This window comes from Chionomys nivalis, chromosome 6, assembly GCF_950005125.1.
Source record: "Chionomys nivalis chromosome 6, mChiNiv1.1, whole genome shotgun sequence".
Classification (NCBI taxonomy): domain Eukaryota; kingdom Metazoa; phylum Chordata; class Mammalia; order Rodentia; family Cricetidae; genus Chionomys; species Chionomys nivalis.
Window position 1 is genome coordinate 4056775 of NC_080091.1, and position 25913 is coordinate 4082687.

Genomic DNA, 25913 nt, shown 5'->3' on the forward strand with positions numbered 1-25913 from the left:
GTCTTCTCTGGAACTCACTCTAAGCTGGCCTCAACCCCAGAGATCCACCTGTTTCTGCATCCCAAATCCTGGGACGGAAGGTGTGTGCCACCACTGCCTGGCCTGAGAAAAATTAATTTAAGTTAAAAAAAAATAGACTCAGATCCTCAGAAACAGCCAGACACGAAGCAAGGCTAACATGGCAGCAAGTGAGCTGAGGGAACAGGAAAGTGGGCGGAGTCTTCTAGGACCCAAATCAGCAATCAAAACTTGTCAAAACTACACAGGTATTTTGGGCGTGGCGGCTCAGGTCTATAATCCCAGCACTCAACAAATTGAGAAAAGGGGATTAGCGGAAACTCAAGGCCAGCCTGGGCTACACAGTGAGTTTGCAGTCAGTCCAGAGAGCTGGCTCAGCAGCAACCTGAGGACCAAAGACCTGGGAACAAGATGGGAGAGAACCAACTCCCAGGCTGCTCTCTGACCTCCCATGACATGGATACACCCATAGTATATATACAAATAAATAGAAAACACAGGACTGGAAATATGTCCATGGTACAGAACTTGTCATGTAAAGGCCTTGGAAAGAAAGGATGGATAGACATACACCCTCCCCTCTCCTTTCCCCCCTCCTAGGCAGGAGAATGGCAGGTTTCAGACCAGACTGTTCTACAGTCTGAGGCATCTTAAACCACACAGCAAGACTCTGTCTGTAAACAAAACAGAAAACCAACACATAAAATACAACAGTAACAGAATACAAAGAGACAGCAGACACAACACGGAGTGTTTCAGCAGAAAAATTTAAAAAGAATTCAAGACTATGAATGGGCCTGGAGTATCAGAAAAGATGCCAGTTCTCTGTGCCAGGTTAACAGGAGCCATATGAACAGAGGGGTGGATGGAAACAGACCCACTGTCCACACAGAAGAAAAGCCTCCCACAGCATGGGACTCTCAGATCCCACGCTCTCTCTCCTCTCCCAGACTGCCTTCCTTCCTCTCTGCCTTGGGTCCCACTGTCTGGGTCCAATCGCCCTGTCCCTGCCCAGCCTGTTTGCAGTACCCAAGGAAGTGATGCCAGGTACAAGCTTCCAATGGTGCGCACACAGAACACCCTTCCCGACCTCTGCCCACCACCCCAGGGCTCTGCCCCGGTGTCTCCTCTGCCATCGGCTCCACCCAAAGCCGACTGATACTCCACGTTTGAGCTTTACTGGCAACTTCCAGGTTGCCTGGGCCTAGGTCATGGGTCCTGTGTGACCTGTTGACCCCACGCCTCTCAGACGTGCTCTGCTGTGCAGCCAGACTGTTACCCAGAGTCCCTAAGCGTTAACAAGGGCAATGTAGGTTCCCCAGCTCCTGCCAAGCCACCATAGACACCCCAGGCTTCAAATCAAGTTTAATAAATAAAATAGAGTTGGGCAAAGGCAGTCTCACATCACAGTGTCCTCGGTGGGGCGAGGGACGGTCCAGTCCAGCCGCACAGGCTCAAACAGCACCGCTCTGCCAACACCGGGCGGACCCCTGCCTGCCCAGGGACCCCACTCCGAATTGTAAACACCAACATAAATAAAATGAGGGAGGCCGAGGACAAGACGGACGGACCCAGCCACCCTGCTAGGAGCCTCCAAAGAAATGAGACCCTCAGGACAGGGGGACGGCAGGGTGGTACTTCCAGAGCGGTACCCCAAAGTGCCCCAAGGAGAGGGGCAGGAAGGGAACGGACCACCTGCTCCTCACCCACCAGGGCTGCTGAGGCCCCACCTCAGCACAGGGGAGGGGTGCGGGCAGGAGGCAGTGGGGTATAAAGTGCGGCTTTTCCTGAAGTGGAGACGGCAAAGGGCTGAGAAAGGGCGGCCACAGGGCGAGGTATATGGCTCTGTGCCCCAGGGTCCCACGCTGAGCAGAGGCTGGCGGCCACAACCCCGCTGAGGTGGGGAAGGAGTTGGCCTGTGGAGGGCGCCTGGGCAGAGGCTGCTGGTTCATAATGAGTCTGCCCAAAACCCCGGCAGCACCGCCTGTCCAGCCCCTGCAGGCTGAGGCCAATGGCTGGGTCCACGTGGGGATGGGCCCTCTCTGAGCCCAGTTCCAGGGTGACTCCATGGCATGGTGGCAGCCAGGGGCTGTGGCGGTACTGGATGCTGAGGTCTGGGGTCTGTGTGGCCCTGGCCACTTCACTGAGTCCCATCATGTTCTGAAGCAAAGGAGGCACCACGCAGGCCTGCGTGGGAGGGGTCAGGAAGACTGACGGGCAGGCCTGGCAGTGCTGCCATGTCCATTCTGAGCACGCGTGCCCACAGATGACCAGGGGTCAACAGGTCATCACATTGCACCTATGAGAAATTGTAAGAAAGGGTCAGTAGCTGAGCGACCCAGGCCTTGCCCATCCCCACCCACTGCTCCCACCCAGAGCACGGCTCTGGTTTCTGCCTAGACAGAGCCTGGAGCCGCGCCCGCTTGGAGCTTTGTGAACAATGTGAACATATCACCAGGCCAAGCACTAAGGAAGCCACAGAGGAGGTACAAACAGGGCAGCCACAGTCCACTGGAGGCAGCTGTGCCCTGGACACTGGCCAGCCCGCAGAAGGTGCTAAGGATGGCACTCACTGTGACAAAGGCTCCGAGCGCAGTGTGGAGGCTGGGCACGTGGGGTGGCCAGTTAGGAAGGGGTTCACATCTCCGATGCCAATGAGTCCAAATTCAGTGACTGACAAGGCCATCTGTGCTGGAGCCATGGGCTCTGCAGTGTCCTCGCTCAGATCCACAGGGCTGGACACAAGGGGCAGTTCCTCAGGTAGGGCAAGGTCCACAGCCAGTCTGGGGCTAGTGCCCGGCTCTGGAGCAGGAGCAGCAGCGGCAGCGGCAGCGGCCACCACCAGTGGGAGCTCAGCCGGGGCGGCCAGGCTGCTGGGCTGCTGGAGTGAGGCCACAGCAGGGGGCTCCTCCAGAGGCTGGAACGAACATGGTTTTGGCTCTGAGGATGGGAGCTCAGCTGAGCCCACTCCGGGCTGATCGAGACCACCAGCTGCAACGTCCACACTCGGTAGTTCTGAAGGGAGAACAGGGGAATGGCGTCAGTCCCCACAGCCCCACATGCTCCTCTTGGGTCTCACGGATGTGGGGCCTTCTTAACCGGCCCAGCCACAGAGACTGAGGTCAGGAGCAGGCCTTGTCTACGGACAAGCTATGGCTTTGTAAACTAGCTCAGTGGACAGAAATGAAACAGGACCCTGCTGGGCAGTGTGAACACTGGACAGTCCTGCGAACCCACAAGTACCACACAGGGAACCATGCAGACACGATGCCAGAGCACTGAGATGAGGCCTCTGCCAACAGACAGACGTAGAAGCAGAGTCCTAATCGTGTGCCCTGCGTGAATACACTTCTGTTCCCTTCCAGTCAGGGTTAGCACGGGTGGCACTAGGACCCAGCAGGCCCTCTGCTGACTATAGCGACAGTGTTGCAAGGCTTGGGTTCCCTGTCCTTACCCACAGCCCTGCCTCATGAGAACTCACCTATGGGCACCCCTGCCTCAGACTCCTGCTCAGGGCGCAACCGGGCAGGGCCATCGGGGTCAAGGCCATCCAGGTCCTGCTCAGCATCCCTGTGGAGAGAGGGCTATGAGAAGGAAGCCAGGGAAGCAGGGCTCCAGCAGGAGGGACTGCCCCATCCCCACCCACCCTGGCCAATGGCTGGCATGAGCACGCACGTGATTCCAGAGGAGACGAACTTTCTCCGGCCCAGCCGCGTCTGCTGGGCAAAGTAATCATAACGCTCAGATTTCTTCCACAGGTAGTAATACTCCACACACTCGCCCACTGACCGTGTGCGTACCTGTATGGACCACAAGCATGCGTTGGGCCTACCACACAGCTGCAGCCACAGGGCAACAGGAAAGGCTCCCCACAGGAACCTCTGAGACCCCACCTGTTCCATCAACTAGCTCCCAGCCTTCTTTTCCTGACATCGTGAGAACCGGCCTCACCCCGTGGGCAACTCTCTCCTGCATCTCAGCTCCATGCACCCAGGACATCCGCGCTGCTCCCCATGCGGTGCACAGACAAACAGAGCCTCCAGCCAGAGTGCAGTGCAAGTGTAGGATGCTGGCCCCGGGAGTCAGCGGCTAGTGTGAACACGGACTGGAGCCGTCCTGAACACGCAGCTGAGGCCGTGCACTTCTGGGCCCCGGGAGTCAGCGGCTAGTGTGAACACGCACTGGAGCCGTCCTGAACACGCAGCTGAGGCCGTGCACTTCTGGGCCCCCGGGAGTCAGCGGCTAGTGTGAACACGGACTGGAGCCGTCCTGAACACGCAGCTGAGGCCGTGCACTTCTGGGCCCCGGGAGTCAGCGGCTAGTGTGAACACGCACTGGAGCCGTCCTGAACACGCAGCTGAGGCCGTGCACTTCTGGCCCCCGGGAGTCAGCGGCTAGTGTGAACACGGACTGGAGCCGTCCTGAACACGCAGCTGAGGCCGTGCACTTCTGGGCCCCGGGAGTCAGCGGCTAGTGTGAACACGCACTGGAGCCGTCCTGAACACGCAGCTGAGGCCGTGCACTGCTGGGCCCCGGGAGTCAGCGGCTAGTGTGAACACGGACTGGAGCCGTCCTGAACACGCAGCTGAGGCCGTGCACTTCTGGGCCCCGGGAGTCAGCGGCTAGTGTGAACACGGACTGGAGCCGTCCTGAACACGCAGCTGAGGCCGTGCACTTCTGGGCCCCGGGAGTCAGCGGCTAGTGTGAACACGCACTGGAGCCGTCCTGAGGACACACACAGCTGAGGCCGTGCACTGCTGGGCCAGTGCTGCCCATCCAGTCAACCTCCAGGAGACACAGCTCACACATGATGGAGGAAGGTCATTTGTCAATAAACAAACTGCCTTGGCCCATTTGATAGGCCATCCCTTAGGTGGGTGGAGTAGACAGAATAGAATGCTGGGAGGAAGAGGAAGTGAGCTCAGATGCAGGGCAGCTCCTCTCAGAGCCAGAAGCGATGAAGCAAGCCGCCAGGTCAGACATGCTGAATCTTTCCTGGTAAGACTGATGCTACACAGATTATTAGAGATGGATTGATCGGGATATGAGAATTAGCCAGTAAGGGCTAGAGCTAATGGGCCAAGCAGTGTTTAAAAGAATACAGTTTCTGTGTAGTTATTTCGGGTATATAAAGCTAGCCGTGCAGGAGCCGGGCAGGACGAAAAGCAGGCCCGCAGCTCCCTACTACAGAATGGCCCCCAACGTGTGGACAACTGAATCCACAGAAAGCTTGGGAAAGAATAAAGCATATTTTCTTGGTAGCAGCAATTTCTTGGTTCTGTTCTGCTTGCTAGAGGCAAGCAAGCGCTCTCATCTAAGAGAGGCTTCCTGACTCAGCTTTAGCTGCAAAAACTTGCAGCTCTCTCAAGAGGTCCTGCCACAAAACACTTAAATGGTATTGATAAAAGCTGAACGCATTCTTTTCAGTTTTCAGCCGTAGCAGGAAAAAATGCGCTGTTTAAAAATGCCGTCTTTCTGGGTCGTCCTGCCAGGGCAAACTCTGACTCTTTGAGGCAGGAGATCAGCTACAGAGAGAGCATTTGAGTGTTGTAGCTTGTTTGCTGGCAAGGACCTTGAAACGCCAAAGACTTGTGGTGATAAACATGGCTACAGCCGGTACCTCCGCCATGAGGCTGGAAAGCTAAGGAATGGGCTGGATCTAGCTGGCAAAGCCACAGCTTTAATCCTACCCATATTGCTCAGTAATTTAAAGGCTCGTGTGGTCAGAAAAAGAGAGAGATACAGTAAAGATATTCAAAGACAAAGAAAACCTTTAAATGATTTACAGTGTACTTAAAAATATATGCAGACTAAATGTTAAAGTTCTTAAAAGTAAAGAAAAAAACAAAAAACAAAAATTAGGAAGAAAGAAAGTAGTTGGATGTGGTAGTACACACCTTTAATCCCAACACTTTGGAGGCAGAGGGAGATTGACCTCTGTGACTTCAAGGTGTGGTAGCACACGCCTTTAATCCCAATGCCTGGGAGGCAGAGACAGATGGATCTCTGAGAATTCAAGGACAGCCTGGTCTAAAGAGTTATTCCAGGATGAAGATAAACAGAAAATATAAAACAAAAGTAAAAATAAACAAAATAGAGTTAAAATAAAGCTGCATAAAGATGGAAAATACACAGAGAATCTTGATACTGTATGCTATTATGCTCTCTTTGAATTGTTTGAATGCTGAGAAAAGAGCAACAGCTGCTAAAAGATATTTGTTTATAAATGCTGCTGAACTAATCCAAGATAGATATTTTCAAAATACCTTGACTTCAGAATTTGGATCTAAGGATATGATACTTTGGAAAAGAGATTCTTCTTTTGTTTTCACAGAAAATGAGACTCTATGGATTGCTTCTTCGATCCCAATATGGTATGATAGACCACGCCCTCCTGAAGGGTTGCTGTGAACACCCTTAAAAAATTGCTTCGCTCAACTGCCAACTGAGATGAACCTAGCAGACAGGTTATCCCATAAAAGACCCGAATAACAGCGCCCCCATTCAGCAGGAAGCAGTTTGGAGAGAAAAAACTGTGCCCATGTTCCCATATATTGTTTATAAATGTTCTTTTACATTTAAAGAGGGAGATGATATAGATGTGAGTAATTTGCATTGATATGAATCTTGGTTTATTGATATAAATTTAAGGTCAATCTTGTTATATGTATTTCTGATATTAAGGTATTGTGATTGTGTAGTTCATGTAAAAATGTAATGTATATAGGTTGTTAATGGATAATCATCTATAATAGTCAAGTTTGTAGTCATGTTAGTTAGATTTTCTAGATGTGCATGGATATATTTCAGATAGGCATTCATCATATCTTTCAAAGGCTAGAGAATATGGTATTTTAAATGTTTTAATAAGTTAGGGTTTTTCATGACAATGAGACGTCTGCTCCTGGAAGCACCAATCTACTTCAAGAGGAAGATGGGCATCGAAGAGGCTCCTTATGGAGTTTGATAGCCATTTGGGCAAGAAACTGCTCTTGCCTGGACTGTTGCATAAACTGGACACAGAGAACCCACAGAGAGAGGAGTGCTGAACTTGCCTAAAGGTGAGATGATCTTTCGGGGTTCCTGATTCATGAAAGAGTCTGCCAGACATTCTGCAGGACAGATAGTGACTGAACTGCCTTTGAATTTTCCTGCTTCATGGAAATGTCTGCTGGATACCATGGGCCTATAGGCCGAAGATGGATGCCCCAACGGTACAGAGGAACTTTGGGTGACTGTCCAGGCAGCAAGATGTCTCTGTCATTTCTAGAGTTTGGAAGTTGCTTATTTCTTATTTACTTAGGTAATATTATATCCTTCTGGAGTCTTTGATGGAGTTGAAGAATATATAGTTTGTTATAGTTTTCCTTAGTTATGATAAAGATAAAATAGATGTAAATATTGTAACTGTAATTCTTACTTGATAACTGTTTTGCTATATGTAATTTTGCTATGTTAAAGTTAAAGCCTTCCTTTTTTATTTAAACAGAAAAAGGGGAAATGGAGGAAGGTCATTTGTCAATAAACAAACTGCCTTGGCCCATTTGATAGGCCATCCCTTAGGTGGGTGGAGTAGACAGAATAGAATGCTGGGAGGAAGAGGAAGTGAGCTCAGATGCAGGGTAGCTCCTCTGAGAGACAGACGCCATGTTCTCCTCTCAGAGCCAGAAGAGATGAAGCAAGCCGCCAGGTCAGACATGCTGAATCTTTCCTGGTAAGACTGATGCTACACAGATTATTAGAGATGGGTTGATCGGGATATGAGAATTAGCCAGTAAGGGCTAGAGCTAATGGGCCAAGCAGTGTTTAAAAGAATACAGTTTGTGTGTCGTTATTTTGGGGCATAAGCTAGCCAGGCAGCCATGAGCCGGTCTGTGGGAAGAGGCCTGCAGCTCCTCACTACACACACATAATTTACAAGGGTGTTTCTGGGTTTACAAGAGGAAACCCCAAGATGCATATGGGTGGGGTCCAGGATGAATCAAAAAGGAAAAAGATGGCAGCTGAGCACCAGTATCCACCTGGCGACTGGGAGAGAACTCATGTGACCATCACCTCTTGTTCCCGTCACCATGGTAGACTGCAGCATCAAATCATGACCAATAACAGACATCCTTAAGATGCTTGTGGCTAGAGGTTTGGTCACAGCAACAAGCAAGTGACTAATACAGAAAACCAGTGCTGAGAAATGTCACTGGGTAGACAGACTGACCGTGTGGTCCTCAAGTATCTGGGAGGAACGTGAAAAAGTTTGAAACTTGAGTTAGAAGCTCTAGGCTCTAGCGCCTAGCAGAGTTTTGTGACCAGTCTGGTAGGAACCCCGAAGGGCAGAGTGTGGAGAGAAACATGCACAGTGGAAGCCGCGAGGTTCCCATAGGGAACAAGGCTAGCTACATTTTGGCAAAACTTCTAGCTTCCTCCTATTTGGTTGCTGAACACTGGAGTGGAGCTGAACTCAAAAGTAACAGACACGGCTGGGCAGTGGCACATACTTTTCATCCCAGGAGTAGGGAGGCAGAGGCAGGCGGATTTTTGAGTTCAAGGCCAGCCTGGTCTACAGAGTGAGTTCCAGGACAGCCAGGTATATGTAGAGAGATCCTGTCTCAGAAAACAGATACAGCTGCTCCGTGGAGATTTCAAGGTAGACCAGTGCGCTCACTGTGAACTGCACCCTGTCCAGATGCGGCCGCAGCAGCTGCAGCACATGCATTGTGCACTGCACCCGCTCAGATCAACAGTAACAGAGAACAGAGAGAACGTGAGGTTCAGTAGGAACAGAGACCTCAAGTGAGATCCCAGCTGCAAGTACAGCTTCGAGCACCGCGTCCCTGAGCCCTGCGATGGACACAGAAACCAGCACAGAAGGTCCACTGAAGCCTAAGTCCACGAGGAAGTAGCACGGACCGAGGTCGCTGACAGGGCCCCTTCCTCAAAGCAAGTGCCCAAGCGAACTAGCTCCCCAGGTGCAGCCAAGGAGCAGAGGCCACCGAAGCACCGGCACCAAGGGCCACCACAAGCTGGGCTGGCAGGAAAACCCAGCAGCAACAAGCACAAGCGCTGGCTTTGCAGACACAAAATGCCAAGTGCAAGAGGGCACGGAGGCTGCACCGGCGTGCTGGAAAGCCACTGCATGAAGCTCCAAAGGTAAAGCTCAAGTCCAGTGGAGATGCCAGGGTGCCGGAGGTACCACAACCAGGAAAAACGGCAGGCATGGAGTGGAGCTGTGGCAACACAGCTACAGCAGCGGGACTATGAGGTCATCAGGAGCAGGACACAAGCTGTGGCGTGTGGGGTCAGTCAAGCAGGGTCCCGCAGTGCTTTCGGCTTATGCAGAAAGAACAGTACTGCATGTTGAGCCCCACTGCACAGAGCATGGAGCTTAGAGTTTTGCTTTTCTTTGTTTTCTTGCTTGAGACAGGGTTTCTCTGTGGAGCCCTGGCTGTCCTGGAACTCGCTCTGTAGACCAGGCTGGCCTTGAACTTAAAAAGAGATTCACTGAGTGCTGAGATTAAAGACATGAGCCACCATGCCGAGCAATTTATGAGTATTTATCTGCATGTATGTATGTGCACCATGTGTGTGTGTGTGTGTGTGTGTATGTGTGTGTGTGTGTGTGTGTGGTGCACTTGGAATTCAGAGAGGGAACAGATCTCTCAGAACTGAACTGAGAGGCATTATGAGGCACTGCCCTGCAAGGGCAGCCATCTCCCCATCCTATAAATGCTATGCAGAGAGAGGTACAGGGAACTGGATGCATTCCCATCAGGAAGAATCCAGGAGAAAGGGAACTCCAGTGAACAGTCACCTAAGTGACACACACAATCGGCGTGTCAGAGAGTCTCTGGAGAGATGTAACTGGGTATGGAGAACACACCCTGATGTGAAGGCACCATCGATAAGTAGTGGTTCTGGGTGAATAAAGGGGAAGCAACGACAAGCAGGGGACGGAACGTGAGCAGCTGACTCCCACTCTCAGCCCTGCCCCGCATGAGTGACAGCATTTCACTCTGGAAGGCAAACACAGGCCCTTCCTGAACCCCTCGTAACACAGTATCTTATCACAGCACCAGGGCAGTGACAGACATGACACAGGTGCAGTGACAGACAGGACACAGGTGCAATGACAGGAAGTGACTGACAGGACACAGGTGCAGTGACAGGAAGTGACAGGACACAGGTGCAGTGACTGACAGGACACAGGTGCAGTGACAGGAAGTGACAGATAGGACACAGGTGCAGTGACAGACAGGACACAGGTGCAGTGACTGACAGGACACAGGTTCAGTGACTGCCAGGATACAGGTGCAGTGATAGGAAGTGACAGACAGGACACAGGTGCAGTGACAGGAAGTGACTGACAGGACACAGGTGCAGTGACAGGGAAGTGACTGACAGGACACAGGTGCAGTGACAGGAAGTGACTGCCAGGACACAGGTGCAGTGACAGGAAGTGACTGACAGGACACAGGTGCATTGACAGGGAAGTGACTGACAGGACACAGGTGCAGTGACAGGGAAGTGACTGACAGGACACAGGTGCAGTGACAGGAAGTGACAGACAGCACACAGGTACAGATGCCAGGCTTCATCTGTGGTCCACCAGGTAGGCTAGAATGATGTGGGAATGTCATATATCAATCTGTTGATTTCATTGGTTAATCAATAAAGAAATTGCTTGGCCTAACAGGTTAGAACATAGGTGGGTGGAGTAAACAGAACAGAATGCTGGGAGGAAGAGGAAGTTAGGCAGACACCATGCCTCTCCTCTCCAGGGCAGACGCGACCCAAGATGGACGTAGGCTGGAATCTCCCTGGTAAGTCACCACCTCATGGTGCTACACACATTAATAGCAATGTTCATATAAATACAGCTTGTGTGTTGTTATTTTGGGTAAAGCTAGCCGGTGGCTGGGAGCCGGGCGGCAGGAACGCAGCCCGCAGCTCCATCTACAGAATGGCGCCCAGACGTGGATGACTGAATCCACAGAAAACCTGAGAAGGCTTGGGAAAGAATAGAGTAAAGCATGTTTTCTTGGTAGCGGCAATTTCTCGGGTCTGCTCTGCTTGCTAGAGGCAAGCAAGTGCTCTCATGTAAGAGAGGCTTCCTGACTCAGTTTTAGCTGCAAAACCCTGCAGCTCTTAAGAGGTCCTGCCACGAAACACTTAAATGGTGTTGGTAAAAGCTGACTGCATGCTTGTTTGTTTTCAGCCATAGCAGGAAAAAAGTTGTGCTGTTTTAAAATGCTGGCGTTCTGGTCCGTACTGCCAGGGCAAATTCTGACTCTTTCAGACAGGCAGGCTTATTGAGTGTGGTCTGTGAGCAGAATGCTGGAACTTGCTTGCTGGCAGGGACTTTGAAACACCATAGAGTTGTGGCGATAAACATGGCTACAGCCGGTACCTCTGCCATGAGGCTGGAAAGCTAAGGAATGGGCTGGATCCAGCCGCCAAAGCCACGGCTTTAGTCCTACCGATATTGCTTGGTAAATTAAAGACTCATGTGGTCACAAAAGAGACATATACAGTAAAAGAAAGATTCAAAGTTGAAGAAAATGTCTAAATGGTTTACAGTATGTTAAAAATATATGCAGGCTAAAAGTTAAAGTTCTTAAAGGAAAGGAAAAGAAAGGGAAGGGGAAGGGAGGAAGGGAGGAAGGGAGGAAGGGAGGAAGGAAGGAAGGAAAAGTTGGGTGTGGTAGTACACACCTTTAATCCCAACACTTAGGAGGCATAGGTAAATTGACCTCTGAGACTTCAGGTGTGGTAGCACACACCTTTAATCCCAATGCCTGAGAGGCAGAGACGGACGGATCTCTGAGAGTTCAAGGACAGCCTGGTCTACAGAGTTATTCTAGGACAAAGATATACAGAGAACCTGTCTCAAAAAATAAAAGTAAAAATAAACGAAATAGAGGTTAAAACAAAGCCACACAAAGATGGAAAATACAGAGAATTTTGATACTGTATGCTATTATGCTCTCCTTGAGCTGTTTGAATGCTGAGGAAGGAGCAACAGCTGCTGAAAGATATTTGTTTATAAATGTTGCTGAACTAATCCAAGATAGATATTTTGAAAATACCTTGACTTCAGAATTTGGATCTAAGGATAAGATACTTTGGAAAAAGAGATTCTTCTTTTGTTTTCATAGAGGATGAGACCCTATGGATTGCTTCTATCCCAATATGGTATGATAGACCATGCCCTCCTGAAAGGTTGCTGTGAACACCCTCAAAAAATTACTTTGCTCAACTGCCGACTGAGAGGAACCTAGCACACAGGTTACACCATGAAAGACCTGATTAACAGCGCCCCCATACAGCAGGAAGCAGTTTGGAAAGAAAAAACTGCGCCCATGTTCCCAAATATTGTTTATAAATGTTCTTTTACATTTAAAGGGGGATATGATATAGATATGAATAATTTGCATTGGTATGAATCTTGGTTTATTGATACAAGTTTAAGGTCAATTTTGTAATATGTATATGTATTTCTGATATTGATTAAGGTATTGTGATTGTGTAGTTCATTTAAAAATGTAATGTATATAGGTTGTTAATAGATAATCATCTATAACAGTCAAGTTTGTAGTCATGTTAGTTAAATTTTCTAGATGTGTATAGATATATTTTAGGTAGGCATTCTTCATATCTTTCAAAGACTACAGAATATGACATTTAATGTTTTAATAACTTAGGAGTTTTCATGACAATGAGACACGTATGCTCCTGGAAGCACCAATCTACTTCAAGAGGAAGATGGGCATCGAAGAGGCTCCTTATGGAGTTTGATAGCCATTTGGGCAAGAAACTGCTCTTGCCTGGACTATTGCATAAACTGGACACAGAGAACCCACAGAGAGAGGAGTGCTGAACATGCCTAAAGGTGAGATGATCTTTCGGGGTTCCTGATTCATGAAAGAGTCTGCCAGACATTCTGCAGGACACAGCAGATAGTGACTGAACTGACTTTGAAATTTCCTGCTTCATGGAAATGTCTCTGGATACTATGGGCCTGAAGGCTGAAGATGGATGCCCCAACGGTACAGAGAAACTTTGGGTGACTGTCCAGGCAGCGAGATGTCTCTGTCATTTCTAGAGTTTGGAAGTTGCTTATTTCTTGTTTACTTAGGTAATATTATATCCTTCTGGAGTCTTTGATGGAGTTGAAGAATAGTTAGTTATAGTTTTCCTTTGTTATGGTAAAAGATAAAATTAGATATATTGTAACTGTAATTCTTACTTGATAACTGTTTTGCTATATGTAATTTTGCTATGTTAAAGTTAAAGCCTTTTTTTTGTTGAATAAACAGAAAAGGGGGAAATGATGTGGGAGTGTTATATTATCAATCTGTTGATTTCATTGGTTAATCAATAAAGAAACTGCTTGGCCTGATAGGTTAGAACATAGGTGGGTGGAGTAAACAGAACAGAATGCTGGGAGGAAGAGGAAGTTAGGCAGACGCCATGCCTCCCCTCTCCAGGGCAGACGCGATGAAGCAAGACGCCAGGTCAGACATGCTGAATCTTTCCCAGTAAGACTGGTGCTACACAGATTACTAAATATGGGTTAAGGCAAGATGTGAGAGTTAGCCATTAAGAGGCTAGAACTAATGGGCCAAGCAGTGTTTAAATGAATACAGTTTCCGTGTAATTATTTCGGGGCATAAGCTAGCCAGGCGGCCAGGAGCAGGGTGGCAGGAACGCAGCCCGCAGCTCCCTTACTACACTGGAATACAGGTGGCAGATCACCCCAAATCCCAGAGCTGTGCCAAGTTATAACCTGTGGCACTGCTACTCCAATGTCCCCAGTAGTGTCGCACCTGATATCCCCTGACTCACGGCCCCACCCCTGCCCAGGACACAGCACTTCACAGAGGCCCAGAATCTACACCTCCTGCCCAGAGGGCAGGCCTTGCACACGCACACGCGTGGGCAGGGCCGGTTTCCGCAGGCACAGGTCATCATCTGAGGAACCCAACCTTGCAGTGCGCTCCTCGTGGGACAGTTCAGGACTGAGCACTGACTCTGGCCAGCGCCCGGCACAGTGACAGTCACCCCTGCACCACCACTCACTAAAGATAACACAACACTCCTCAAGTCCCCAGGCAACCAGGCTAGTGCAGGGCTAGGCTGCCAGCAGCCACAAAACCTAACAACCTCAGGCTGAGGCCTGTGCACACATCAGTCCAGAGCAGGGCCAGCGGCACTGCAGCAGAGCAGGTGCCCATGGGGATCCAGGTCTGCGAAGGAAGAAAGACCCGGGCATCCCGTTCCAGTGTGCAGCACTGGGTGACAAAAAGGTGACAGGGTGTGGGTGAGAAGGAGCCAGCTCGGGACAGGAGCCTCTAACTCCGGGGTGAGAAAGGGGCCTGGTGAGTGTGGCCAAGACCCAGGGGAGCCATCAACAGGAAGGGCAGGTCTGCCAGGACAGTGAACCTCACCCACCTTGTTGGCCTGGATCAGGTGGAAGTTCTTCCCATGAACACGGAAGCCATGTTCAAAGTTCCTGCACTCTTCCTCACTCCAGGCGCAGAGCCCGTCTGCAAAGAGAGGGAGGGGCTCAGGCAGCTAGGGGCAGCAGGGACAAGGGGGAGCCCAGGGCTGCAGCTCACCTCTGATCACTTTTACATTGAACCTCAGTCTGCGCAGGGCCTCCTCTACATTGAAATTGCACTTCACCAGCTCGTACAGCGCCTAGGGCAGAGTGGTTTAGCTTTTCCACCTGCCTACCAGGGCCAGCGCGAAGGGTACCTACACCACGCACCGCACCCACACCACAGCCCCAGAGCCGTGGCCACAGCACCCACACCAAGGCCCCCAGGTGTGATCAGACTGACACCATTGCCCCCCACAAGCTGTTTCAATGTGAAGTCCACCCTACAAGCACACTGCCTGACCATTCCCGGGGTGTGCCCAGTGTGTTGACGCCTACCTGTTCACTGTCCTTAACCACCTCGCCCTCTGGGATCTGGGGGCCAGCCGTCTCCTGCCACCTCCGCTTCACTGCCCTGTACAGGAACTCTTCCACCTCCCGCTCCGGGAGCACGCTGGGGCTCCACAGCAGCTGGTCTTCATTCTCATAGACTGTGGAAGAGGCTGGGAGTCAGGTGTGACAATGGCCACCCACACCAGGGGAGCCAGGGCAGGCGCCTCAGCACCTCCCAATGGCTGAAACCAACTCCTGGCACTTGCAGTTCAACATCATATGGACCCAAGGGGGCTATGGGCACTGAGGGAACAAAAAAGGCGGGGTGTGAAGTCAGTGAACAGGGCCCCAGAGGCAGCGCCACTAGGTATGCCCAGCTGCAGGCAGAGCTTCGGTACACAGTAAACACAGAGGAAACAAGGCGGACAGCAGCAGAGCTCAAGACCAGAGTGGTGGCGTGCACCGAGGAGCCCAGCACTTGAGAGTGTTAGCCCATCTATACACAGAAGGTTCTAGGCCAGCCTGTCTCAAAAAGGGAAATAAACAAGAGAACACACACACACTGAAGTCTATGAACTCAGCTAAAAGTTCACAGATCTCTGTGAGTTCAAGGCCAGCCTAGTCTACAGAACTAGTTCCAGGTCAGCCTGGGCTACAAAGAGAAACTTTTTGTTTTAAAAAACTGAAATGAGTAAAACCAGAAGTGAAGCACAGCCCAGACGGCTTCACAGCAGAACTAACACACACTTCCTGGGACAACAGAGTCTTCCTGCCTCTGAAGAATGGCAACCAACACTTCCACAGGGCAGTTTAACCTGGTGTACACACACACACACAATGTAGACATAACGTGTAAAGATGCCAAGGAAGAGGCCACTATGTCCCCAGTGAATGACACAAAATATACACACCGACCCCACAAAGCGTCGGCCAGCTACTGAACAAATGGAAAGAGATTGACACCACCCTGACAGCAGGAGGGAAGCCACGAGCTGGTGACTACCAGAAACAGAATCAACCTGGGTTGTGTCCCAAACATGCAAATAAATAACAACTCCTGCAAACCATATGGGCGCTGGATAAAGCGTTGGGTCCACAGTCCAGGAACTCTCCACCCACCTGAGGACAATTTGACACAGACTAAGGAATAGCTGACACCACCACACAAGCAGCAGACAGGCCACAGAGGGACAGCTACTGGAGGCCACGGAAGACGCCTGAATGACACTGAGGGCTGGGCGCACACCAGTCCGGGCTCAAGGACACAGCAGGGCAAGTGTAGGTGCCTGTTGACTAAGTGTCTCTGTGCCGCACCCTAAGTGGGCACACCCTGCACAGTCCACATCCCAGCAGTCATCCCCTGCAAGGTCTCTGACCCCTGCTGCTGGGCAGAGCAGAGTGCTCAATTGGCAGTGCCCTGCAGGCAGGAGGCAAGAAGTCCAGACAGGAAGTGACCTCCCAGATCAAGGAACAATTAGGAGACACGGGAGCAGCAAGCATATCGTATCCAGGGTAGGCCCAGAGGAGACACTAGACCCATCCAGGGAAGGGTGCTGTTGGTAGTACCAGTACACACGGGGCGGTGGGAACCCACAGCCTGGGCAAGGGACATTACCCTAGGGCACTGCCAAGGCTGGTGGACTCCACCTGCAGACGACAAACAGAAACTGGCTGAGGTGCCGCCTATTCCCGGAGTCCCTGGACAGAGCCCCAGGCCTCCGGGACCACTTACTCTTGTCGCAATGTCGGCTCAAGTGCAGGATGTTGAGGTCAGCCTGGAACTGAGGCCCCACCATGATCTCCTGCAGAGGCAAGGACCAGGGAGAGGGTCAGGAAGTGAATGGCAGACACGAAGCTGGGACCCCACAGGCACCACGGACTCCAAGCAGAGGCTGCCACCCAGAACTGTGGGTCTGCCAGACAGTGCCCCCTTCTGTACTCTGGTGGGTGAGTACAGAATACTCTGCTGCCCTGCCCTGCAGGATGCTGGGTCAGTCACCCCCAGAGCAGCAGAGACACACCGAGGTCCAGGCACACGGTGGCCCCACCCATCCTGGAGGCACGCAGTAACACAGCTCCACACCTTCTTGCACTTGTTGGCAGGAAGCGTGTCCTCCTCAGTGTCGGAGGAGACCGAAGAGCCTGGGCCATTATCACCAGCCAAGAACCGAGCTGAAGAGAGAGAGGCAGTAAGGGGACCCACCAGAGTACGGTCAGCCCTTCCAGTGGCTTCAATGGCAGTCTGCACAGTGGTCCCCAGCCCCACCCTGGACCACCATAGCATCTCCCTGGCAAAGCCCCAAGCCGAGGCTGTGCGTGCAGGCCTAGGTGACACATAGCAGCAATGTTAGTGACAATGACACTATACCCACTCTGGTTACGGAAGAGGTCCGAGGCCTCGTGGGAGGTGACAGATGGGGTGAGGTCATCAGCGGAGGACTGTGTCTCTTCCTCCTCTTCCCCAGAAAGCAAGTCCTTGGCTATTTGCTCCTTTGAACGGGACAGCAAATCAAATATGGCAATTACTTTATCTACACCAACAAAAAACGCCAAGCCTGCCAGGCGGAGGGGACGCAAGACACTGTCTGTGTTGGCCCAAAATGCAGACTCCACATGCCCTCTGGGGCTCCAGCTCTGTTCCCTGCCACAGTTCCCCTGGATGGCATCCATCACCTGAACCAGAATGGGTGTCAGCCCTACCCCAGGGCAGGGTCACTGTGGTTGTACCAGAGAGGGCGGAGCAGCAGAGCAACCCTGGGCAACTGCCACACTTGCTGACTGAGTAGCGCCCCATCCTGGGCCTGATATCCCTGCTCTTCACCTCCAACTCAGGGCAACCAGTGGCTCCCTGGGGATATTTCAGGGACACTTCCACTCACCTTGTCCAAGGTCATGTCCGGGAGGGTTGGGGCTGCGTCTCCGCCCTCGCTCTCCTGCTCAGAGATAGGGTCTGACGCCTCGTACCCATAAAGTGCAAGCAGCTCATCCAGGGGCATGTCACTGCTCTGGGGAAGGAGTACCGGACCCATGTGGGGGGGTTAAGCCTAGTGTTGTGCCTGAGTCCTGCTGACCTCCACAGCTGGGACCCCTTGACACCCCTCAGTAAGTCCCCCTGGGGCACTACAACCGCATCAGGACCACAGAGGAGATAAGCAGGCTTGAGCACCAGCCCAGGTTCTGGGGAGCAGAGCAGGCTGAGGCGGGGCCAGCACAGCACCATGCAAACCACATGGGGACCAAAGGGAGCAACTGGATCAGACTGGTGAGTGACCACACCTGCGCGATGAAGTCCTTGTCCAGCTGGTCCTCTGGCTTGTCAGGGCACTGCGGGGCCTCAGCACAGCCCTCTCGGAGGCTGTAGTTCTGTGACAAGAGCTCGGCGAGGTTAAACCGGTGGTCTGCAGAGCCCATGGATACCACTGTGGGAGAGTGCAGCAGGTAGGCAGAGTGTGGGGACTGAAGAGGGGTAGGTCTGGAGGGCCCACAGACTGGGCAGAAGCAGATGGGTCTAGAAGGGCACTGGGGTTAGAAGAGGGGAGGCATCAGTCAGGTGACCGTGGAAGGCAACGGAGGTGTCCCAGGTTCTGCCCCACAGCCATAGCCCTGGTTCTGGGCTATGGACAATATGGACACAGTGCCCAATTCACACGCGGGGCCACATAGACAACACCACACAAGTCACTGTAGCTGCACCGAGCTCTGCTATCTGCAGGGCCACATCCATGTGACATTTATGGTGGCAGAAACCTCCATCACTTCACCCACAAGGGCCCACAGCAGACGACCAGCAGACCGGCCAGAGACCTTAAAGTCATCAGGCATGTAGCCACCCCAGGGAGGGTCCCTGTCATTCTCAGTTAGCTAGCCACCGTCCCATGGCTCCAAGGAGAGGGAGCGTCCTGACCACTGAGTGTGACCCCACCTGATGGGGACACTGAGTCGCCCAGTGTTCTCGCCCACGCCCGCTCAGTCAGGCTGAGCACGGGCTCTGTCTCTGGAGGTCTAGGACACAAGGGGTGAGGATGGTTACCTGCTGTGGCCTGCAAGCTGCACTCCCGAGGGCACAGGCTGTGTGCAAGGCAGGGGGCCACACAAGGACTCTGCCTCTCCAGCGAGGAAGCCTGCAAAGAAAGAAAGGTGGTGCTGGTTCAGGAGCCAGAATCCACAAGCAGACCTCACGCAGCTACTGAGGCCCTGGTGAGAGCCCAGCCACTGGGTAACTTTGAGGACAGCAGGGAAAGCAGTCTGGGGACTGCCCAATCACAGCTCCTGTGTGGAGGGACCTTGAAGACATGGGACTTGGCGACAGATAAAGACACAGAAGGATAGACTTGTAACACTCCTGACAAAGCAGAGAGTGGAACTGGACTTAGGGTTCTGCTGGCTGGGGACAGCAGCTCTAGAAATGAAAGCAGTAGCTACACCGGTCCCACTGTACTGAGAGGAGGTGACAGTGGCAGCAAACTGAGGCCACGTCTGTGAAACCAGGACCAGCGACGTCAGGGCTGAGCCTGGACACATCCCCCATTCCATCAACACCAGCTAAGGCTCCAGTGTCACTGCAAGAGAATGAAATGAAGGACAGAGGATGGGCACCTCTTCCAGGTGGTGACACAGAGATGGTTCAGCAGGGCTAAACGCCATCTTGGTCCCAAACTCGAGCTATGGAGATTCCGTAAATTAAGGAAACAACTCCACTCACAACAGCTGGGGTGCACACAGCACATGCTCCCTAAGAACACAGCCATGTTCTGCTGACAGAGAAAGGACTGGTATGAGAGAAAAGATAACCATGTTCCTGGCCAAGGTCCCCACACTGGAAGATGGAGACCCTCTGAAGTGACCTAGACAGCCAACACCACCTAAATTGTAGAAATCGACAAGCCAATTCCAAACAGCACACAGAGAAACTCAAGGGACCCAGAAAAGCTAAAACCATCCTGCAACAGGGTGCTCCCAATTTCACAGATGACAATCAGAGACATCTCAGCAGGGCGGTGTGAGTCCACAGACAGGCTCAGGTCAGAGGCACACAACTGGGACCTGAGACAAACTCCCCAATGGCCTGGACACACGAGTCCAACACACCTAACCAAACAAGCAGACCGACGCTCGTGACAGGACTCACAGAATGGGGAGAAAACACTGGCAAAGACATATCTGGAAAGAGGCGCCCGCATGTACAGACCGCTTACTGAGCGAAGAGAAAGACAATGGTCCTGCCTGTAATGTCTCAGGCCCAGGGTACATACATATCTTGCTCCTATCAGAACAGAGCGCACTCCAAGAGTAAGCCCAGAACAGGGAAGGCGCATCAGAGCCTGCATTCCTGGAGACAAGCATGCAGCACCAGGAATGGCTTGGCAGTATCCCCAAAGTCACACCACCGTGAGACCAGCACCTCTACTCCAGGAGAGACATTCACCTCTGTCAGAAGTGGGAGGGACAGATGAATGGAACTCCACAGAGCACCACACAGTCATGGACAAGCAAGGCTCTCCCACCACTAGATAACTCCACAGAGCACCACACAGTCATGGACAAGCAAGGCTCTCTCACCACTAGATAACTCCACAGAGCACCACACAGTCATGGACAAGCAAGGCTCTCTCTCTCTCACCACTAGATAACTCCACAGAGCACCACACAGTCATGGACAAGCAAGGCTCTCCCACCACTAGATAACTCCACAGAGCACCACACAGTCATGGACAAGCAAGGCTCTCTCACCACTAGATAACTCCACAGAGCACCACACAGTCATGGACAAGCAAGGCTCTGTCACACCACTAGATAACTCCACAGAGCACCACACAGTCATGGACAAGCAAGGCTCTCTCACCACTAGATAACTCCAAAGAGCACCACACAGTCATGGACAAGCAAGGCTCTGTCACACCACTAGATAACTCCACAGAGCACCACACAGTCATGGACAAGCAAGGTTCTCTCACGCCACTAGAACCAAGGGGGACCTTGTGAGCACTACAAAGACAAGGTCACACAGTGTGGGGGCACCATGATGGGAAATGCACACTAGAGATGAATCCTGAGACAGGAAGTAGGTTTGTACTGGCTGAGTGCTGGAAAGGGCCAGGGTGACTGCTCATGGGGACAGGGCTCCCTTTAGAGGTGACCGAACACTCTCAACTGATTGTGTTGGCAGTTATACCAACTTCAAAAACACCAGAAGCTACCAAACTGTACACACTAAAAGGGAGACAGACAGGGTGTACCGCAGCAAAGCTGCTGCTAAGAATAATATTACTATTACTATTATTATTATTATTATGTGGGCAGGAGAGGTGGCTAAGTGGTTAAGAGCATTGGGGTTCAATTCCCAGCACTCATGGCGGCTCACAGCCATGTAACTCCAATTCCAGGAGATCTTGCACCCTCTTCTGGCAAAACACTAATACACAAGAAATAAAGATACATTTCCCCCCCAAAAAAGTTAGAATGTTAAAGAAAGTTTAAAACTTAGAGCACTGTAGCACTAGGTCCTCAGAGAACCTCAGAGGTGAAGCATTCATCCCTCCCAGAAAAGAAACAAGTAAACTACAGCCCAGAGAGGTCAAGGTGCTCACTCAGCAAGGGGTCCACCTAGGACAGCCGCAGGGGCTGAAGGCAGGGAAAGAACAAGGCGTTCAGGCAGGCTGTACCTGGTGTGGTGAGGCAAGGCGTCCTAACCTTCTTGGAACACAGGCTACAAGCAGACCAACAGGCAGATGTGAAGGCACGGGAAGGGTGCCCCAGTGTCCTTGGAACTATGCCCAAGGACTGGCCTCTCTTCCTACAGTCAGGAGCCCTAACTAAGACGGGAGACCCCAAAGGGCTCCACAGTTGCACGGCAGCCTAGGAACAGTCTCATTATCTAAACAAAATGAGAAAAACGTCCTGTTTCAGGTCAGAGGTCAGGGCTCCTCAGTGGGGTCAGACCTAAACAGACTCAAGCAGAGAGGAGCTAAGAACAGTGAGAGACAGTCAACTGGGGAGTCACACAGTTTCTTCCTTGCCAACCAAGCCAAGTTCAACATCCCCAAGATAGACATGGTCACTGGAAAACCAGGTACATCACTTTAAAGTGTGGTCCAAGGCCCTATTTCCCCACATCGGGAAAGACAAAGGACAGCAATGCCCCTCGGAGCTAAGGTAACACAGGTGACAAACACACTAGAGGCTGAAATCCAAGGAGAAGGCCAGAGGCAAGCGGGGCCCCCCCTCCAGGTCCCTGAGAACAGAGGATGAGCATGCAAGTGGATTAGCATGACCACCATCACCCTGACCGTCAGAAGGCCAGACACAGTGCAGGCGGCGCCTCCCAGGCAGGTCTCCACCCAGGACCCACCAGACTGAGACTGTTAGAAAGACAGGTACTAACTTCGGAGGCTGTCCCAGCAGTCCACAGAGCATCTTTTACAGCATGGACGCCACGATGCGAGGAAGCCCAAGCCGTGCAGAGACCTCATACATGTGTGGCAGCCCACAGCCCCATGGGGAAGGAGCCTCAGCATTAGTTCTAAGTCCAGTTACCTACAATGGCAACCCACAAGAAGTCAAGCAAACTCCAAGAATTATGAGGTCAAATGAATGCCGAGGAGTTACAGAGAAAGACTCGTCCACACCCAGGCAAGTGCCCCCGTACCCCCGGCATCCCAGCCTCACCCCTCCACTGTGGCACCATCCCCAGAGACGGGTTCAGCCTGTCTCCACCCACGTGGAGCTGGGACACAGGACGACAAATACATGGGGGCTAAACGAAGGCATAGGCAGCTGAGGTCACAGAAGGCATCCCAGGGCCAGATGAGGTGCGACAACTGGGGGATAGCTCCATGGGAATTCAGAGTACCAGGGAGGACTCCATGGGGTGGGTGGTCTCAGGAGGGCAGCAAAGGTAGGTACAGGGAAAAGATAAAGCTTAGACGAAGAGCAGGACAAGCCACCAGGGCTCCCACAGCTGAGACTGGTGGCCGTCTCCAGGTTCCACCCTTCACTGAGCCACACACTAACAAGCACTAACAAAGAGGACTTCTAGATGACCGTGTCCACTTCTATGAATTAAAGATAGACGGACGCCACCACATGAGAGGACGACGCATCAGGACTCCACCGGACCTCTCAGCTACGGGAAGATACCAACACGGTCCCACTCGAGATGGGGAAACTGAGGCCGACCCCTTCTAAATCCGAGACTCCAGAATAGGACGTAGGCAGTCTGCTAAGTCTCCACCCCCCAAGTCACCCAGGGCAGAGCAGCCTGGGGCCCAACAGCACTCACTTGGCCACCATGTCCCGAAGGTTGATCTGCCTCAGTTTCCCCAAAAGCCCCCTAAAGAAGGAACTACGCCCGTAAGAACCCTCCGGATCAACCAGCCAGAGAGGTCCAAGTGGACTTCCAGAACGCGACCCCATGGCCCGCGCGCGGGCCTGTTGCTACCCAAGCGGCCCCACTCGCCCACCGTGCTGAGTTGCAGTCCTGGAGTGGCGGGTTCGCGGCACCTCGATGGGGGCCGGTTCCGGGGTTCAGCGGCCGCACCCAGTGGTGCAGGTGGGCTCTAGGGAGAGCCCCGCAACCCCGTGCCCGCGGGGAGGCCCGCGCCCTACCTCCTACAGCCAGACGAACTCCACGCGCGAAACTTTCCACTCGCAAAGCGCCGCGGACTCCGCTCCGTGCTCACCCCAGCGCGCTCGGCTGCGGGCCCCGCGGCGCCGTCCCAGACGCCAGCGCAGCCCACCCACCCCGTCCGCAGCGCCCTCCCACCGCGCGGCCCCGGGTCTCGGCCCGGCACCCGGTCGCCCGCGCCTCGCGCCCCTCCCCCTCGCCCGCCCGCCCGCGCATGCGCACCGTGGCCGAGCTGGGGCGCGGCGGGCGCCCACCGGGCTCACGCTCCGGCCCGGGGGTGGAAGGGAGGCTCGGGGCGCTCGGGCTGGGAGAGCACGAGCCACACCAGGGCGACGGAGGGCAGCGTGTGGGAGGGGCCGCTGCCCAGCCGCTCACTCACCTCTGCCATGGCCGAGCGTGCGCGCGGGAGGCGGCGGCCAAGCGGGTCCCCGGATGCGGTGCAACGCGCTTATTGGCGGAGGCGCAGGGAGGCGGGGTGGGGCGGGCCGCAGCAGGCGCGTAGTAGGTGTGCTGGGGCGGAGGGGAGGGCTGTGTACCCCACTCCGGCATCATCCACCTGATTCCCGTGTGGATGCCCAGCCACAGGTGAGGGGCGCAGACAGAACTGTAGGGGAATGGAAGGGGCATTGATCTAGAAGTGAGAAGGAAGTGGCTCACAGGTGAGGAGGAACAGTCTACAAGTGAAGATGTCCCACAGGTGAGGGGCCAGTCTATCGGGAGTTGGTCCCGAAGTGAAGTGGGTGGCCTGGAGGTCAGAGCGATGGTCCAGAGGTGATGGGGAATGGCCTAGAGGTGAGAGGGCTAGTCCGGAGATGAAGGATACAGTTCACAGGGGCGGGGAATGAGGTACAGAGGGCAGGCGCACACGGGAGCTTCAGGAACAGGTGCACAGACCTTGTCAGGAGGGGGCACACAGAACGGGAGACACTTGGAGACCCTCAGGTAGGCAAACCTGGGTTTGCGGAGGTAAAGTACTCTGGTCTACTCAGGTCACCCGATGAGCCTGCCCACTGAGGCCAGGAGCAACTGAGCTGAGAACTGAAGGCACCACTGGGTGCTGGAAGAAAAAGGCTCTGCCCTGGCCCTGAGGACTTGCCAACCCAAGACAGAAGGCTTGCTTCCTGCCCCTGAGCCAGCGCCTCACTACTCCACTCCGCTGTTCACAGCCATCACATCTGCTGGGCCCTGTGGTTGAAATTCCTCAGGAAATGGGAAGAAAAAAAACGTGTGGATTCATTCATTCCATGAACTAAATGCATGTACTATACAACTGCCCCCTGGATGCCGAATTCAGAAGTCCCGTGAGTCTTTGAGACACTTCAACAAGCACAAGAGGGAGCTGAGGAGAAAGGCCGAGCCTGCCTACAGAGCTGTGACAGGATCGCTAGAGAAAGCCAGGCATGGTGGCTCACACTAGTAACTCCAATGCCTGGCGAACTGAGACATGAGCGTCATTATCAGTTTGAGGCCAGCACAGGCTATGGCGCGAGACCCTGCCTCAAGAAACCAAACTAAATCTGGGTATGTTGGTGCACACCCTTAATCCCAGCACTCAGGAGTCAGAGGCAGGTGGATCTCTGTGAGTTCAAGACCAACCTGGTCTACACAGCGAGTTCCAGACCAGCCAGGGCTGCATAGAGACACCCTCTATCAAAATAAACAAACCAGAAACAACAAAAACCAAATTAATCAATCATGAGAGGTTAAGCAATTGGACAAGTGGATGAAGAGAAAAACTCTTCAAGATGGGGTTTTTGTTCCCCATGGACTCAATGGTTGCCATGGAGAACTGAGGTGACCTTTTGGCCAAGTGGCAAGCGTGAGTATCCCTACTGAAAGCAGGTGGACCCTGCACCTCCCCAGGTGGTGCTGGGACGCATCTCATCCAGGCCAGACTGCTGAAACTTGACAGAGGCATGGGCTCCAGACCAAGCTTGAAAAGGAACGTTCTGTAGCCGATGCTGGAAGACCGTCTTCCAGTTCCATCAACAACATGCGAAATGCCACACAGGACTCTCAGACTTCATGGACAGAACTGAAGTCTAGATATAAAGGATTGGATCAGTGTTGAGTTTCCCAAACTTGACGACTGTCTTATGGATCTGCAAGAGAATATGCTTGTTTGAAAATTCACGGGCTGGAAAGATGTTAAGAGCACCTCTGCTCTTCCAGAGGTTTTGAGTTCAGTTCCCAACAACCACATGGTAGTTCACAACCATCTGTGATGAGATCTGGCATGCAGGCATACATGGAGCCAGAATGTTGCATACATAATAAATAAATAAATCTTTTTTAAAAAAAAAAAAAAAAAAAAGAAAATTCACAGTAAAGCCAGGTATGGTAACT

General features: G+C 52.6%; 1 protein-coding gene across 12 annotated transcripts; it reads right to left on the reverse strand.

Annotated features, from left to right (window-relative positions):
• Positions 1-1366: 1366 nt before the first annotated feature.
• On the reverse strand, positions 1367-23998 carry Mier2 (MIER family member 2). 12 transcript variants are annotated; one of them, XM_057772966.1, is made up of 14 exons: positions 23947-23998; positions 18975-19065; positions 18221-18363; positions 17824-17949; positions 17317-17434; positions 17028-17116; positions 16677-16746; positions 14951-15102; positions 14631-14712; positions 14464-14558; positions 3694-3818; positions 3500-3588; positions 2592-3033; positions 1367-2317 (listed from the first exon to the last, which is right to left on the reverse strand). In XM_057772966.1, the coding sequence occupies exons 1-14, from the start codon at positions 23953-23955 to the stop codon at positions 2296-2298; spliced, it is 1653 nt and encodes a 550-aa protein (XP_057628949.1). In that variant the 5' UTR covers positions 23956-23998; the 3' UTR covers positions 1367-2295. The 12 variants fall into 12 exon arrangements, with proteins under 12 accessions (XP_057628949.1, XP_057628957.1, XP_057628954.1 ...); XM_057772974.1 differs by having other exon boundaries at positions 17824-17944; positions 18221-18463; positions 23947-23976; XM_057772971.1 differs by having other exon boundaries at positions 18221-18463; positions 23947-23976.
• Positions 23999-25913: the final 1915 nt, after the last annotated feature.

Bases quoted from the DNA above. Each gene is read 5' to 3' on its own strand.
- Mier2 (XM_057772962.1), bottom strand. From the start codon at position 22,413: ATGAGGTCTCTGCACGGCTTGGGCTTCCTCGCATCGTGGCGTCCATGC. The intron at 17,945-18,220 runs GTGTGGTCACTC...TCCCCAGAGCAG, and splicing joins ACAAGGACTTCATCGCGCAG to TGACATGCCCCTGGATGAGC. The intron at 17,435-17,823 runs GTGAGTGGAAGT...TCCCGTTCAAAG, and splicing joins CGGACATGACCTTGGACAAG to GAGCAAATAGCCAAGGACTT.